Source organism: Rousettus aegyptiacus, unplaced genomic scaffold (assembly GCF_014176215.1).
Source record: "Rousettus aegyptiacus isolate mRouAeg1 unplaced genomic scaffold, mRouAeg1.p scaffold_m13_p_4, whole genome shotgun sequence".
Classification (NCBI taxonomy): domain Eukaryota; kingdom Metazoa; phylum Chordata; class Mammalia; order Chiroptera; family Pteropodidae; genus Rousettus; species Rousettus aegyptiacus.
In genome coordinates, this window is record NW_023416307.1 from 41,284,823 (window position 1) to 41,300,260 (window position 15,438).

At 49.2% G+C, this 15,438-nt stretch overlaps 1 protein-coding gene across 1 annotated transcript in view; it reads right to left on the bottom strand.

Annotated features, from left to right (window-relative positions):
* The window catches only part of MAGEF1 (MAGE family member F1), a 51,329-nt gene extending 36,372 nt beyond the window's left edge, over positions 1–14,957 (bottom strand). The window contains 1 exon segment of the mRNA XM_036219648.1: positions 14,790–14,957. Within this exon segment, the coding sequence (XP_036075541.1) occupies positions 14,790–14,957 (168 nt within the window).
* Positions 14,958–15,438: the final 481 nt, after the last annotated feature.

A 15,438-nucleotide genomic window follows, 5' to 3' on the forward strand; every position in this document is an offset into this window, starting at 1 on the left:
CCATATTGTACAGATGAGAAAACTGAGCTCAGAGAAGGCAGGCGTCTTGCCCTGGGTCACACAGCTGGTCAGTGGTAGCACCAAGACATAGGCAGAGGTGTGGCTCATTGCGAAGCTCCGGCTTTTAACCACTGGGTACCCTGCCTGCTAGGATGGCCTGGACATCACAGTTAGTCTGTACTCTCCAGTGGCGTGACAGTGCCCTACTGGCCAGCTTCCTGCAGCAGAGGAGGACGAGAGCAGTTAGAGTTGGTACAAATGTGACTTAACTATGAATCTCCTTTAAACAAACTGGAAGTCGTGTCTGGAGAAGGTGTGAGGTCTTTGCGAGGTTTAGGTTTCATGCCTGCTTCCTCTTTGCTTGTCAGAGGAGAAATGGAGCCGGGTCTGGGACAGGCTCTGCTGCTAGTAACCCTGTTTTCCATCCCCCTTGCATATGAAGGGTCTCTTAGAAGCCTTAGGGTTTTGGGAACCATTTTCCAATCCAGGGGGTGGCCAAGAAGTCACAATCCCCAAAGGCTGGAGAACACCGAGGGAGAATGGCCACTACTCTCTCGCATGCTACTTTTTCTTAAAGGGGGAGCAGGGCCCCACGGCTAGGGCAGGGCGGGCTGGAGGGTGTCCCAAGGTGGTTAGAGCAGGGGCAGTCCTCCCAAAGGCTTGAGGTTGGAGAAGGGCAGACTGTCTTTTCTGCTCCCCCAAAGTCACCATGAACCCTCAAATAGTGCAGAAAGAAATTCACCCAGTTCTAGTCACTGACAAGAAGCACGAAGGTCACTTTGCCAGGAGCCAAAGGTGCAAGCTTCTGACTTGGATCCAACCGTGGGGGAGCTGAGTCATCTTGGAAAAGTTCTTTCTTTGCTCTTTGTACCTCGGTTTTCCCACTGGGTGAGGTAAGCCCCAAGTCCCCCATTCTCCTAGCTCAGGAGTGGAGTCTCCAGGTTGAGGTCGTGGTTCAGGCTGGCTGGCCACAGCCCTCTGCAGCCCTCGGGGCCCAGCCTCTCTCAGGGCCCCTTTGGAACCAGGCTGGATAGCAGACTGGCCCTTGGGCCTTCCACAGTCTGAGGTGGAACAGCTGCCTGCCCACTCCAGGCCAGCACCCCGCTCCTGCCTTCTCCACCCCTACCCCGTAAGGACACCAGCCATTTGGGTCTGCTCTGTCAGTTGGAAAGTAGGGCTGGCTTACACCTGCAGCAGGGAACATTGATTAACTTATTTTGTATCATTTTGCATTACCTGGCTCCAGGGCCTACATCTCGATATGCAGATTTATGTAAAATAGACATGACATGCAAATGAGCCAGGCCTGCCACTTGTTTTAGTAACTGGGAGGGCTGCATCACTGCTTTCTCCCGCCCAGCTGTTCCGCCTACAGCCCACTAGTTCTCACAGGCTGAGGAGGTCAATCCCCCTGTTCTGCCCATCTGCTCTTCTCTGATCCCAGGCCAGGTGAGAAGTCAACTGGACAATGAGGTCAGAAGGAAGGAGGAGGCTAGAAACAATGCTTCCCTGAGAAATTTGTGGCTGAGTTGTTTGCGAGACACAGAGAAGACGATGGAGAGATAGACAAACATACTACAAAACAGAGAACACAGAGAGAGAGAATGAGAGGGAGGTGGATTCAGAGGGGGCTGGGAGACAGCTGCACATAAAACAAGCATGCACAGAGATGGACAGACAGATGGACTAGGAGCAGACAGAGACAGCACAGAGTCAGAGAGTGAAAAACCAAAAGAAGCAGAGACAAGAGACAGGAGAGATGGGGACACGAGGGGGATGCTGCTGGAGGGGGTGGAGACCAGAAAGGAACAGATTTCAGAGTTGCTGTGGAGGAAGAAGTGAGGATATAGCAACAGCCTGGCTGTGGGGAGGAAAAGTGAGGGAGAAGTTGACGATGATGACAGCTCGATGTTGGGGAGTTGGGAGGATGACAGGCGGAAGTGACTGGAGAGACCTGTGAGAACAGACACCGGAGCTTCCCCCTTAGACGCACTGATAGCAGCTTGGCTGCCACAGACGGGCAGCTTCGCCGCCACCTCATAAACCCTTGATTTGTATCCATCTATATTTATAGACACACATATATCTCAACTACTCAGGCACACATTGGGTAGAAGAAGCATTCTAGAGCCATTCTAGAGCACCTAGAACAGAAGAGCACTGTTTCTTCCTCAGAGGGCCCAGAGGAAAGTTTACACCTCCACATCCTGGCTGTCCCTGGCCCATTTAACAGCCAACACCTCTGAGGTTGCATCTCAGCTGGCCTGAGCCAGCCTCCCCAAGCTCTGTCCTTTGAATATGTTCAATCTGAGCATGAAAGCAAATAAGCAGACAAGTCAAAAGAGGAAGAGGAAAACCCCTCCTGTTTCCACAGTCTTTTTTGTAGGGAAATTGACTTTTTGGAAAGGAGCTGAGTGTAGGCCCTGGGTGGGTGGTCTTGGAGTGCAGCAGGGAGACGGCCTGGAAAGCTTCCTGTGGCTTTTGGATAATCTCTTCTCTCACACAAGAGCCCCAGGAAGGGAACAGGAGGGGGCATTTTTTTTAAAACTTAAAGTGGCATCACTGAAGGTATCCTAAGAGACCCCAAAACCCAACATCATCATTTCACAGGAGAAGGAACTGTGACCTGGAAGGTCCATTAGCTTGATCATTGCAGAGTTGGGCTAAGGGACTTTTTGCTAAGAATTATCATTTCTTCCAAACTGCCTCTTTGGCATTGATGACCTTTGCTTTCTTTTTCTGTGATTCCTTTGACTTGCCCACATCAGTGCTGGACACACTCACAGCCCCTTGAAGAGTGGACAGTTATTTTTACTCTGAGACAGATGAACTTCGCGACATTGTGAAAGTTGTGGGCACAGACCCTCCTATGCACTTCTTGCTGATGCCCCAGGAAGGCTTAGGGCTCAGTCCCCTTCACCGTCTCACCAGCTGGTACCTGCCAGTGCCTCAGCCGCGAAAGCCAACAAAAGAGCCCAGCCTACTGAAGGTAATGTAGGCATGAGAACTAAATGTTAAATCAAGCTGTAGTCAGAGCTTGCAGTGTGTAGCTGCCAGACGGACCATGGGTAAACCCACAAAACAAAGGAAGATTCCTGCTGGCATTACTAACAAACCATTTACCCATACTGTGAAGGGAAAACAGAGTCTTTAAGTCATACGCTACACAAAATAAGCCCAATCATTCATTCCCTAGGCCAAAAACCATGGAGAGCCTATGAAACAAAGGCTGGGGATTGCCAGCAGGCTTTCTGGCTACATACCTATGACTTTGATGCTACATACCCTTATTTTTCCCACTATATACCATACCATCAAAGGAAAATAGGTAAACAAAGTCTTAAAAATGTAATTCATAGAAACGAAGAATGGTATATAAACTAAACTCCCTAAACACTCAGGGTCTATCTGTCTGTCTGTCTGCCTGTCTTTCGATTTGTCTTTTTTCTTCCAGTCTTTTGTCTCTGTCTCTCACTGTTCCTCTCCGTCCCTCTCAGTCTGTCTCACTCTGTCTCTGAGAGAAGACTGTGCTCTGTCTATGGAGCATTATTCCTTTTCTAAGAAACTTTTCTTTGTCTCTAACTCTGCTTGACTTCTTTCCTGTACTCAGTCAAGAACCCTCTCTCTTGGTGCAGGACTTGAATCCCCACTTGGAGGGATTTACCCTGTCCTGCATCAAAGGTGTATTATGTGAGCCATGGGATTTCACCTGGCAGAGATCTGCTTTTAGATGGAGTCTCCAGGAACCCAGGTAATCTCTGGGAATCCACCTCCCTTCCCCCTACCCCCACATCTAGAAGTGAAGGTCACCCCCTCAGACTCACATTACTACTTAAGCTTGACCCAGTCTACTGGTTTCAGCCAGAGGTCATCTGGCTCCAATCTGGCCTTGTAACTTTGGAGCACTCTGGCTAGCCTCAAATGTCACCTTTGTGTTAATGTCTAGTCCTGTGGTTTTTACTCTTTTGAGGTGAGGGATCCTTTTGAGAATGTGATTACGACCATGAAGTTTCTCCCCATAATAATATCCCTATCCATAAGATTTTGCATACGATGTCAGGGGATGCGTGGACTCTCTGAAGCCCTCAGTCCAAGGCAGACTATGGAGTCCTCCTGGCATCTTCAGGCCTTAAGATGCCAGTGTCAATGAGACAAGACCTCAGGGCCCCACTCATTTCAGAGATTAACATAACCCTGTTAGGGTCATGTTAACCCTAACATTCCAACGGAGCATTTCAAGGGAGCATTCCAGGACAATGTCTTCTTTCCTTATTTCTGTCTCAGATATTCTTTACAGGCAATTATTTCCTCCATGTTGAAAGTCAGATCTAAGCTACCACTATCTCCTAGCTACATATCAAGGCAAGCTCAAATGTCACGTAATCCAAAACTCACTTCTACTCTCTCTTAGAATCTCTCTCTCTCTCTATCTTCCTCTCCAATAGCACCTCCCCACTCAGTCCATCACCCTGATTCATTTTGCTCTATCTCAGGCCAGGGCTCAGCTGAGCATCAGATCCCGAGGTGGTTCCAGAAGATGAGAATAGACAATACACTCTCAGAGTCTGAGAGCTGGTAAATCTTGTCCTCTCATCAGCCAGAGGAGATCATGGATGGCCACATTCTCAGAAAAAAAGGCCTCCGAGGGCAAGAGTGTGTGGGAGGAGCAGAGAAGTCAGAGGAGAAGGGGGTAGGGATGGGGCTCAACCAGAGTGAGGATTCTCTCTGCAGATTCCAGACCCTGAGCACTACCCCCACCCCGACCTAACCCCATCCCACCCCCACCTCTCTTTTCCCAAGAGCTGGTGATAGAAGAGGTTGCAAACTCCAGCTCTGGGCCTGGCTGGAGACGCTGAGAGGCCTCTGTGTGAAGGGGTAAGGATGGGAAGGCTGGAATCTCTGGGGAGCCAGGGCAGGGTAGGGGCATGGGAAGTTTTGAGTGGAAGGCCCAGGATTCGGGGTGGGCTGAGGCTCAGAAGAGTGAGAGCAGGCCCCTAGCCAGAGACGGGTCTAGCCAGCCCACAGGGTGGCCCAGGCATCCAAAGTGCCTTTAGATGGAGAAAGCTGCTTATCAGGAAGTTGAAACCCACAAGGCTGATTATGGGGCCAGAGGAGCGATTTCAGGGGAAAGATGAAGAGAGTTAAAGTTGGCTCAGGAGGGAGCAGATGAGAAGGAGCTAGGGACAGGTGTGGGGCTGAGAGGGTTATCTGCAAAGCCCCTATACCCTGATCCCAGTCAGGAGGGCTTCTGGGGGTAGAGGTGAGGAGACTTGCAGAAGTGGAGTCCATAGCTGAGGATCAGGCCTGTCACCTGGAGGAGGTTCCGAGGGAATGAGCATAAAAGGTAGAAAGGGAATACCAAGGTCTGAAGACCATAAGAGAACTCGCAGAGGGGATATCAAGAGGTCAGAAATAGAGCCTAAGCCCAGATTTCCAGTCCAGGCAGGGCCATTGGAGGGGTGGCTCTGTGTGTGTGTGTGTGTGTGTGTGTGTGTGTGTGTGTGTGTGTGTGTGTTGCTGGGGGGGGGGTTGGTCCTCTCAACTATTCCTCTCCTCCAGGCCTAAAATGGTCCAGGCCAAAATATTTTGGCTAAGCAGGAAAGAAGGACAAGAAAGTGTATGGTGGGTGGGTTATTGCTAGCAGAATGTATCATTGAGGCCATCCTCGGGTGGAGTAACAGAAGCTATGTCCCAGGAGACCCTAGGTTGAAAGGCAAGGACAGTCCTGGGTAATGGCCTTGTCCTGCTTCAGGTCTAGAGAGGAGAGTCGAAGCCAGAGGACAGCTGGGGCTCAGGCAGAGACTCTGGTGATTCCCTTGCTCTGCTGTCTGCTCTAGTCATACATGGGCGCGCGCGCGCGCGCACACACACACACACACACACACACCACGTAGCCATACTTAACTTGCTCTCCTATTCCCTCCTTCTCTCTCTCTCTCTCTCTCTCTCTCTCTTTCTTCTCTCTCTCTCTCTCACTTACACACACACACACACACACACACACACACACACACTTAAACATACATTTAAATAACTTGCAGACGTATATTAGCAAAAACATTCCATCTGGGCTGGGATTTCTCTCATTGCTTTGAATTCCCCTGAGTTTGAACTTGAAAAAAAAAAAATAGGAAGAGGCAAAGATTTGACTAATGTTGAGTTAAGGTTTTTTCTTACCCCTTTCTTTCTTGGTTACTGACTGCCAAGAATTTATGTTTGCAAAAGGAAAGGAATTAACTGTGTTGATTAAGAGGCAAACTCCCTGGAAGTGTTCTCTCTTAACCCTTCGGTGCCCTCTCAGTGAGGGATACTGAGATTCTCTGGAGGCCCAGAACCTTCCAAGGGGTTGATCTTCTCCAAAGGGAACTTATGGAACTTGCCCCTTCTGGTGTGTGAGTGTGCATAAGTGTGTGTGTGCACAGATGCAGGGATAAATGGTGTGAGAGTGTGTGAGCGTGGGTACTGTGGGAGAGGAGGGTGTGCGTGCATGTGTGCACATGGGAATGAGCTTGGTGTCTGTGCATGTCGCTCGGCAGATGTAGGGTATGCTGGGAGTCTCTGTGGCTTGCTGGCTGCATGGTAAACTCCATGAAGGTGAGGGGACCTTCACTTTGACCAGAGGAGCAGGAACTGATTTGGCAGGAGCAGAGAGGCAGAGGCGCTGGGCATGGGAGGCTTCAGTTGAGGAAGCAGGTTCTTTCCTGATATCTAGCAGCTGTTACCATGAACTAACCACAACCCAAGGCTAACCCTGGCCATTGGTCAGTGTCCTTGCGTAGGGAACAGGAGGGTGGAGAAAAATTTTCCTCCTTCCTGTCCAGCCTAAGCACTCACTCCTTAGCGTCTCCCCTCCCCTTTTTCTTTCCAGACCTTTTCTGTCCCTTAGGAAGAGCCTGAGATGCATGGCTCCCAAGCTAGGACATCAGAAGGACTGAAGCCTCTGGGAAAAGGTGGAGCTGGAGCTGGGGCTGAGGGGTCTGACCGGATGCATATGCATCCAACTGAACAGAACTATTTGTTTTTACTGAGTGCTCCACTAAGCTTTACTCTTTCCAGACTTCACACAGGCTATTTCCTTCCACCTGGACAGACCTTCCATTCCTCCTTTGTTTAGCCAATTCCTATTTGTTCTTCAAGTCTTAGATGCCACCTCCTCCAGGATGTCTTCCTTGCCTCCATCATTCAGCTGTTCCCCTCTTTCATGACAACACCCTGGACACACAGATACTTTCCACATGGTGTAATCCTTATATCCTCTTGTCTGGACCCTGCATTCCTTGAGAACAGAGGCACTGTCTCTTCATTCCAAATCCTCAGTGCCTAGCATAGGCTCAATCAGTGCTTACTGAGTTAGTTTTAAGGCCTTTGACTGCCAAAATCGGTGTTAGTCACTCCTCAGTCTGTGATCTAGAGCGCCTTGTATGCATGCCCCCTCTATGGCACTTACCCTAAGATCCTAGGATTATCTGCTGATATTCTTGACCCTCTCAATTTTCTGTAAAGCTCTTAGGGCAAGGATTTGGTCACAGTTATCCCAAGGGTCTATCACAGCATCAAACAAATAGTAAATGTCTAATAAATGTTGAATGAATGAAAGAGTAACCAATGCATAATAAATATTCAAGAACATACATAGAGTAGGCTAATTGTGGCTGTAAAAATTGTTAAGAACAGAGAAGAGACTATGCTATCGGAGCAGGGTGGAGAAGAGAGAAGGGAAACATTTATTGAGCACTTACTGTTTGCTAGCACTGATCCAGCACTGTACCAGGCATCTAGGAGTTATTATTTCACTTCATCCTCTCCTTCATACTGTGAGAAAGAGGTATTTCCCTCATTTGATATATCATAAAATTGAGAGTAAGAGAGGTTTAATAATTTTTCAAGGTCACATGGCTGGTTTAGGTTTAGCTGGGATTCGAACCTTGGTCTCTCTGAGCCCAGAGCTTATGTGGCTCCCACTGTGCCATGTTTCATGAAAGATATGAGTTAGGGGTAGTATTTTGATAGATGAGAGGTACGTGGCTTTGTAGAGAAGGATCTCAAGCCCGGGTAGGTGGAGGACTGAGGGTTCCCAAGAAGGCCAATGCTGGCTAGCTTGTCCCATCAGCTTACATAGCTACTATGTGACCAGCATGACAATGACAGAACAACTGTGGAGGAAGGTGTGGAGCAGAGAGCAGTCGAGGAAGGCCTTCAGAAATAGATCTGAAGCCCAGTCTTGAAAAGGCTCCACGTTAGATTTTCAAAAGGAACCAGTGCAGATGTAGGGCTTGTTGGGTGTCAAGCACTGTACTGAGCACCTTGTTAATGCATTTAATTCTTACAGCAAGGCCACAAGGTGGCTCTTATTATAATCCCCCCAAATACTGACAGGAAAGTGAGGCCCAGGAAGGTTCAGTAGCTGCTAAGGTCACAGGAATTGATTGGTGGCCATGAACATGGACTCTGTTTTCAGAGTCCAAGGAGAGAGAGTATGGCTATGAATGGCCCTCAACGTGGGAGGGGTCAGTGTGAACCAGACTGACAGGCTGAGTCTGGAAATGTGATCTGCACCTGGCTGGAACAGGAGGGTTCAAGTTAAAGGAAAAACTTAAACCCAGGCTGATGAGTTAGGAAATCATCTGAGTCTAGGGAGCACTTACAAGTGGGATGCAGGGACATAGTCTCCGATGGTCTAAACCTTCTCCACGTACATGGATAACTTGTCTTGTTTCAGGGACTTTGGGGTTCATCGACCCTGTACCAGCCCCCATTCAGGAATCCCCAAAAGGCTACAATGATGTGGGCTATTCCTAGGCTTCTTCCCCTGGATAACTCTAACCTATTTCCTCTCTTTCCCCCATCCCCGCCTGTAAGCAGGGCATCCCGGCCAGAGACAACTGGCAAGCTGGCCTTGCACTTGTTCCTGCTAGACACCTGCTGCTCTAGGGGACTGGGTACGTTACTCTCTGTGGTCTCCTCTCTTCATCCATTCAGGGCAGGTCCCCCTGGGAAGGGGACTTTGGTAGCTCAGCTCTGACATTTGTCTACTTAGTGGTAGACTGCCACCTCCCAGCTATGCTCCTTTATAGTCTGGGTGGGTGAGTGTCACTGGCTCAACCCAGCCCCCATGCCTCTTTCCAGCCAGTCCAGAGACACTTGGGAAGGGTACTACAGCCAAGCTGTGGGTCGATAGAAGATGGTGACTCCCACACACTCTCCTGCTCTTTGTGTTTTTTGTTTTTGTTTTTGTTTTGAGCGGGGTGCTTTGTATCGGAAAACCAAGAGATGTTTTCTTGAACACCTGCGTTCAAGAAACACTTTCTACCTGGCTTTGGAACTTTGGATCTGGAGGGAACTGGCATCCTGGGACCATCCCCTACAACTTTTCTGTAGCTACTACAGAGCAGCCTCCAGACATTATCTCCTCTTCTCTCCCCTGGGCAGGAAACCATCTAAGAACATACCCTTGAAACATCCCCTCGAACAGTCCCTTACAACATCTTATAGTCACCAAACATTCTTGCATTCTCAGCCCATGGGACCCTCCTCACATCAGCCCTGTAAGGCAGGCAGCTCAGGGATTATTAGAATCATCTAGAGATGAGGAAAACGAGGTCAGATGGTTAATGAGTCACATTCACTGCACTGTTAGATTTCTAGGCAATGGGACCAGAAGGTAGCCCAGGAGTGAGTGATGGTGGTGGGGCTGGGATCTGGGTCCATGCCACTGAAGAGATGGAGGAGTCGGAGGGATGGATGATCACAGTTCCTCTGTGACCACAAAGTCCCACCTTGAGTCACATGCCTTTCCCTGACAGAGACAATAGCTACCTCCCCGTCGAGCAGTGATGAATCACTCCTCTTTGTCACCGCCCCGAGGTGCTCTCAGCCAGGCCCTCCTTTTGGCTTTCGTAGGATCTGACTCAGGGTCCGTTTCAGGTCGGCAGTATCTGTAGAGCCTTCTGGGGTAAGGTCCACATCTAAGCAAGAGGAGGCATTTGAAAATTATTGGTGGAGAAAAAGAAGCCCACGAACAGTATTTGGGCTCTTCAGAGAAGAGAGATATAAGGCAACAGAGGTGGTGGCAACAGCAATACTCAATCACATAACAGCATCGACAATCACATTTCACATTTCTTTAGCATCTGCTTCCGAAGAGCTTTAAGCACCTTCAGATGTATTAGGCTATTTGATCTCATAAAAGTCCCACAAATGGGTGGTGGCAACTGTTATTACCATTTTATAGTTGAGAAAACTGAGGCCCAGAAAGGTGTTAAGTGATTTGCCCAATGCTTTGCAGCAAGGGAGTGAGGAAGCAGGGCTGGGTCTGTTCTGTTTCTAGAAGTTTCTCTAGATGTTTTGTGCAAGGGACTCGCTTTCGGTGTCTACGTTCCTATGAGGCAAGGTGTGGGCAGAGGAGGTGACTGGCAGCGGGCTCAGGAAATTTTCCTGCTCAGGGTCGCTCAGAAACGATGAGTCAGGCACCCTCACGTCATCGGTTTCCTCTTTCACTTCCCCAAACAGATGCCGGGGCACAAGCTCACGTGCTTCTTGTCCTCAGATCAGAAGCCAAAGATATTTGCACAGTTGCCCCAAAAGGTTTTAGTAGTGGTGGTGCTCTGACGAAGAGGTCAGCGCTTTTATCCTGGGACTTCTGTCCTCCTGACTCAGCCATCCTCCGGCCAGGTGTGGGGTTCTCTCTAGCCCTGTCTGTTACCACAGCCTCTGTGCTGGTTTCCTGACCTCCAGTACCATTCCCATCCAACCCTCTCCATGACTGATCTTCCTAAAGCTCTCCCCCTTCTCATAAATCATCAGTGGAGTCCCATTACTTCCAGCCTCAGCTTGGTATGCAAGGCCCCACTCGGGTCCCAAACTGTCTTTCTAGCCGTGGCTCCTCTCCTTGTCCTTCTCTACAAAACTGTTTTCAGCCAACACCGTAGGACTTGCCTAGACATGCTTTGTGTTTTCCCAACTGTACACTTGAGTGTCATATCATGCTCCTGGCCTGGAAAGCCACTTCCATCCTCTCTGCCTGGATCTACTCATCCTTCAAAACTTATGACAAATGTGACCTCCTTTGTGAAAACCTCCCCGATTCCAACACCAGGGAGTGTTCTCTCCCTCTTGGGATATCTCACCTAGTACACAGGTCTGTACACAAGCAATTCTCTGGTTGCGTGTTGTGGTGATAGTGTAAAGCTTTGGACGTTTGGAAAGCTGCAAAGATTGCAGAATTCTATAATAGCGTGCGTGTGTGTGTGTGTGTGTGCGTGAGTGTGTGTGTGTTGGTATGAGAGGTGAGCATGGTTATGTAGAACACCTGAGCACACACAAAAAAATGGCTTAAATACTTATTGGGTTTGGAATGTGTCAATCACTTCTCTGCCAGTGACCAGAGAGCCAGATGTCTCCCCCAGAGGACAGAGAACACTCACTGTAAAGTCTATAAACACACTCAGAGGAAAAAATACTAGCGAGAAGGAGGATGTGAACAAGCGTGCAGTGCCCATTTACTCTATTCCAGGCACTGTGTCAGAGAGGAAATTCCACATGCACACTGAGCTGATCTGACCCTCACAATAACTCTGACAGGTAGGGATTATTGCCCCCACTGCGTGCATGTATGCTGTTGAGGGTCAGGTTCCTCAGGAAACAGACTTCAAGAGAGAGGCTGTGTGCACAAGGTTGACTGGGGGATGCTCATGGCACAACAGCTGTGAGGAATCCTGGAAACAGGGCTGGGCGGAGGGAGAGGCTTATGGCAGTAGGGTTGCCACAAAGCCTCAGCTGCCCCATGGGGCATGCTGAATCTTGAGCAACTCTTCAAAGATGTTCCCCCATTCAGGTGAGAGCCCGGGTCATTTTACCCCCTGGGAAGGGGCATAACTTAGGCAAGACAGCTCCCTTCAGTCAGGGCAATTCCTCGGGACGGACGGCACTCACATCACATATAACTCCAGACCTGAGAAGTGCTATCCTGCATGTGCACAGTGCTGATGGCAGGTGGATAACTTGGGAATGAGGTCAGTCCTGCCTGTACCCTGGGGTACTGTGCCGCGGGCGGCTGTTGGTCCATCTCAGAAGTCAGCCTGGCCACCCTGTGCCCAAGAGGCATCCTTAGGAAGACCACACCCAGAAAGTCCCCCATAGCAATCACCCCATGAAGAGAATGGTCTTCCTTTGTATAAAAGATCTAAGTAGATCTGGTTTCAAATAATGGCAGTGAGAACGCAGGTATTGCTAATCTAGTTACTGATGTTTTCGGTTGCTGTCTGGTTCTTACTCACACTTTGGAAAATTTGATGGTGAAATCCAAATGTGTATTCAAAATATTTAACAACCAGGAAAACTCCCAGGACAGTCAGAGTGTGTGCTGGCAGCAAGCTTCCCGGCTGACCATGAATTAGACCTGGTGGCTCCGGGGGACAAGGGTGCATTTTCCCTGAGGGCCATGGACTGCAGAGGAATTCAGGAAAGGCTCGCTTCAGAAAACAAAGCGGAGAGAGGCAGGTCTCCTGATTAAACTGGGCATTTGGCTTAGCATCCGAGGTAGAGGTAGTAGTAATTTATGCTGTAAGCGTCTCGATTTTAAGAGGACTGTATCTTACTCATCTTTGTATTCTTCCATACTTAGCACAGTAAATTTTGTTACATGAAAACTGTGTGACTCTGGGCAAGGCACCCTGCTCCTCTGTGCCTTAGTGTCTTCATTTACAAGATGAGAGGTTTCCAAACCCTGTTTCTCCTTGAAACAGGAGAATCTGGTAAAGCCCTCTTAGGAGAAGGGAGGTAAGTGGGCCGGGCCCAGGGCCTCTATCCTACTTTAAGCAAAGCAGCTCTCCTTGTATTTGTTTATGCTTCCATACGGTTTCACTTAAACTGGCATTCCTCAGCTTAAAAACAAAGCCTGGGAACCACCGAGCTGCATATGATATCTGAGGTCTCTTACACACAGCTCTGACATGTGCAGATGTGAGTAAGGGAATGGACAAATAGATGACTGACTGACTGACTGACTGAACAAATGAATGAACTCTGTTCACCTCGCTAACACAGGCCAGTTCTTGGTCACACTCCCTCTTGGAGCAGATGGCCAGCTGTCCTAGTTTAGTTTAGAAACTCAAAAAGAGCAGGATCAGAGGTCTCATGATGTCCTATCAATTGCAGGATTCTGTCTGCCTCTGCCACAGCCACCAACATGAGGCCTCCCTCCAGGCACCTCAGGTGTCACCAGTCTGAACTGCAGTTGTCTTCTTTGACCCTCCCAATACGTTGACTAAGCTGAAAGAGATACTGACAACAGCCACAGGAGTCACTGGCAGGTTTGGCAAAAGAATCATTGGGTTTTCTCAGTATGTGTCTCGGGGCGTGGCACCAAGTCTGGCTTGCCTCACCTCTCTTCCATCACAGGGATAGTGTTCCCAACTTTGTCCTTGCCGTCCCTTCCGCCATCCTTCCCTTTATCCCTCCCTTCCTTTCTTTCTCTATGACAGTGGTTCTCAATATTGGTTGCACATTGGAATTGCCTAGGGGAACTTAAAAATTACCACTGCCCAGAGATTCTGATTTCTTGGTTTAGAATGTGGCCTTGGCAGTAGGAGTTGATAAAGGTCCCCAGGTGATTGATTATAATATGCAGCCAAGGTCGAGAACCACTGCTCTGAGGATGTAGAATACAGATCCCAACTTTATTCAGCCTAAACTAGCGGTGGGATTCAGATGTGTCTGATGGATTTGGGGAAGTGTGTGGCACCGCATCTATTAGTAGTGAGGGGAAGGCAAGGGAAGAAGAGGGGCGCGCACTACACCAGACCCCTGCTCACTCACGCTTGCGTCTGAATCCTGTCGAGAGGGAGGCCTCAGAAGTCGCTGAAGGGGCTATTTTCATAAGGGGGCCTGTGAGACTCAGAGAGGTGTTGGTGTTCAGGTGACAGGGTGTGACAGAATGGGGGAAGGGCACAGGACCCTCTAATGTTCTAGTGCACTGAGGATACTAGGTGGACAGTGGGGCCCTTTAGGGGTGCTTTGAGACAACACCCTGGGCATAGTCAACAGCATTCTTACGAGGCATGCTGGCATCAGAGAGCAAACAGGGTGGGGGAGAGAGAAGACTTGATGAGACACAGCATCCACTCTCACTGGCCATCCTGGTGATGAGCACATGTGGGGCACTCCCAAGAGGTCCCCCAAATTACAGAGTGAGCCTACGGTAGATAGGCACAGGCAGCAGTGAAATCTGGTAATTTCATTGATGGGAGCCTGCCTGGACTTAGGGGAAAATGAGGTCTGGGGACACTTGAGTAACAGATAAAAGCCGCGATCATGAAACTGATAGTGGTAATGGTGTGGTGCGATATGACAGAGGGGCACCAGAGAAGCAGACACGTCCAGCCGGCTCTGAGGTTGCCCCTTGATTGGTTTAGTCAGCTTTCACTTCTTGCATGAGCTCACCACATGATCAGGAACTTCTCAACTCAAGGCTTTTCTGCATACATGTTCTCAATGCAAATTATTTGCTTTGCTTCCTGTGCAAGTTCTTGCTCTCTCTCTTTCTTTTTAAATTACATTTTCTCCTAAATTAGAAAACCTCTTTAATTGTTAGCAGGAGCTGGGGTTCTGCTCCTTGCATGGACAATATCATTAACCATTGGAAAATAAACAAACTGGAAAAGTTTAAGACATTTTCAAACCCTTTGCTTCCCAGAGGGTGTCTGGGGCCCTGGGCAGGACAAGGTTCTGCTGGCCTGGGTTTATACTGTGTTGATGACTTGACCCCTCCAGCTGTGAGAAGGCAAACTGACAGCAGGGTTGTTTTCACTAAACTTCCCAGGATTGCAAACTTGATTTGGAAGGCATTTGCGCTGATTTGCGCTGAGATCTCCAGTGACTGCATCGAGCTTCCTCCTCCGGCAGAGTGCATGACGGGAGTGGGCCAGTGGCTCTTGTCGCTGACAGCTGTTGTAAACCATCGCTGTCCTCCAGAGTTATTCCACAGGGCTAGGGGAGGAGAGGGGAGCCTGGGAGGGGGGCGTGTGTGTGAGAACATTTCTTTCCATCTTGCTGAAATGTGAGTCTAATGAAATGATAATGAGGTTGTGGCCTTTAAGCTCCATTGAGCTTCTTGCCCGTTGTAATTTTACCCAGAGTGGGGCTAGTTTTTGAAATGATTAAAACTATCGATTCCTAGGCCTGTGTGGCTTGAATCGGAATTCATTAGAGGCCCAGAGGTGAGGGATAAACATTTCTCCCTAGTTCAGCCAGGAAACAGATCCCATCTTGTGAGTGTATCCTGCCTGCCCACCCACCTCTACAGCGGGACCCCTGGAGGCACAACCAGCTGGTGTGGGAACCACTGGCAGTGCTGGCAGACAGACAGTACACAGGATCCAGACTCCAAAGAGCCGCAAGTTATGAAAGTCCCAAGCATGAGTCCCAGTCCATTTTCCTGAG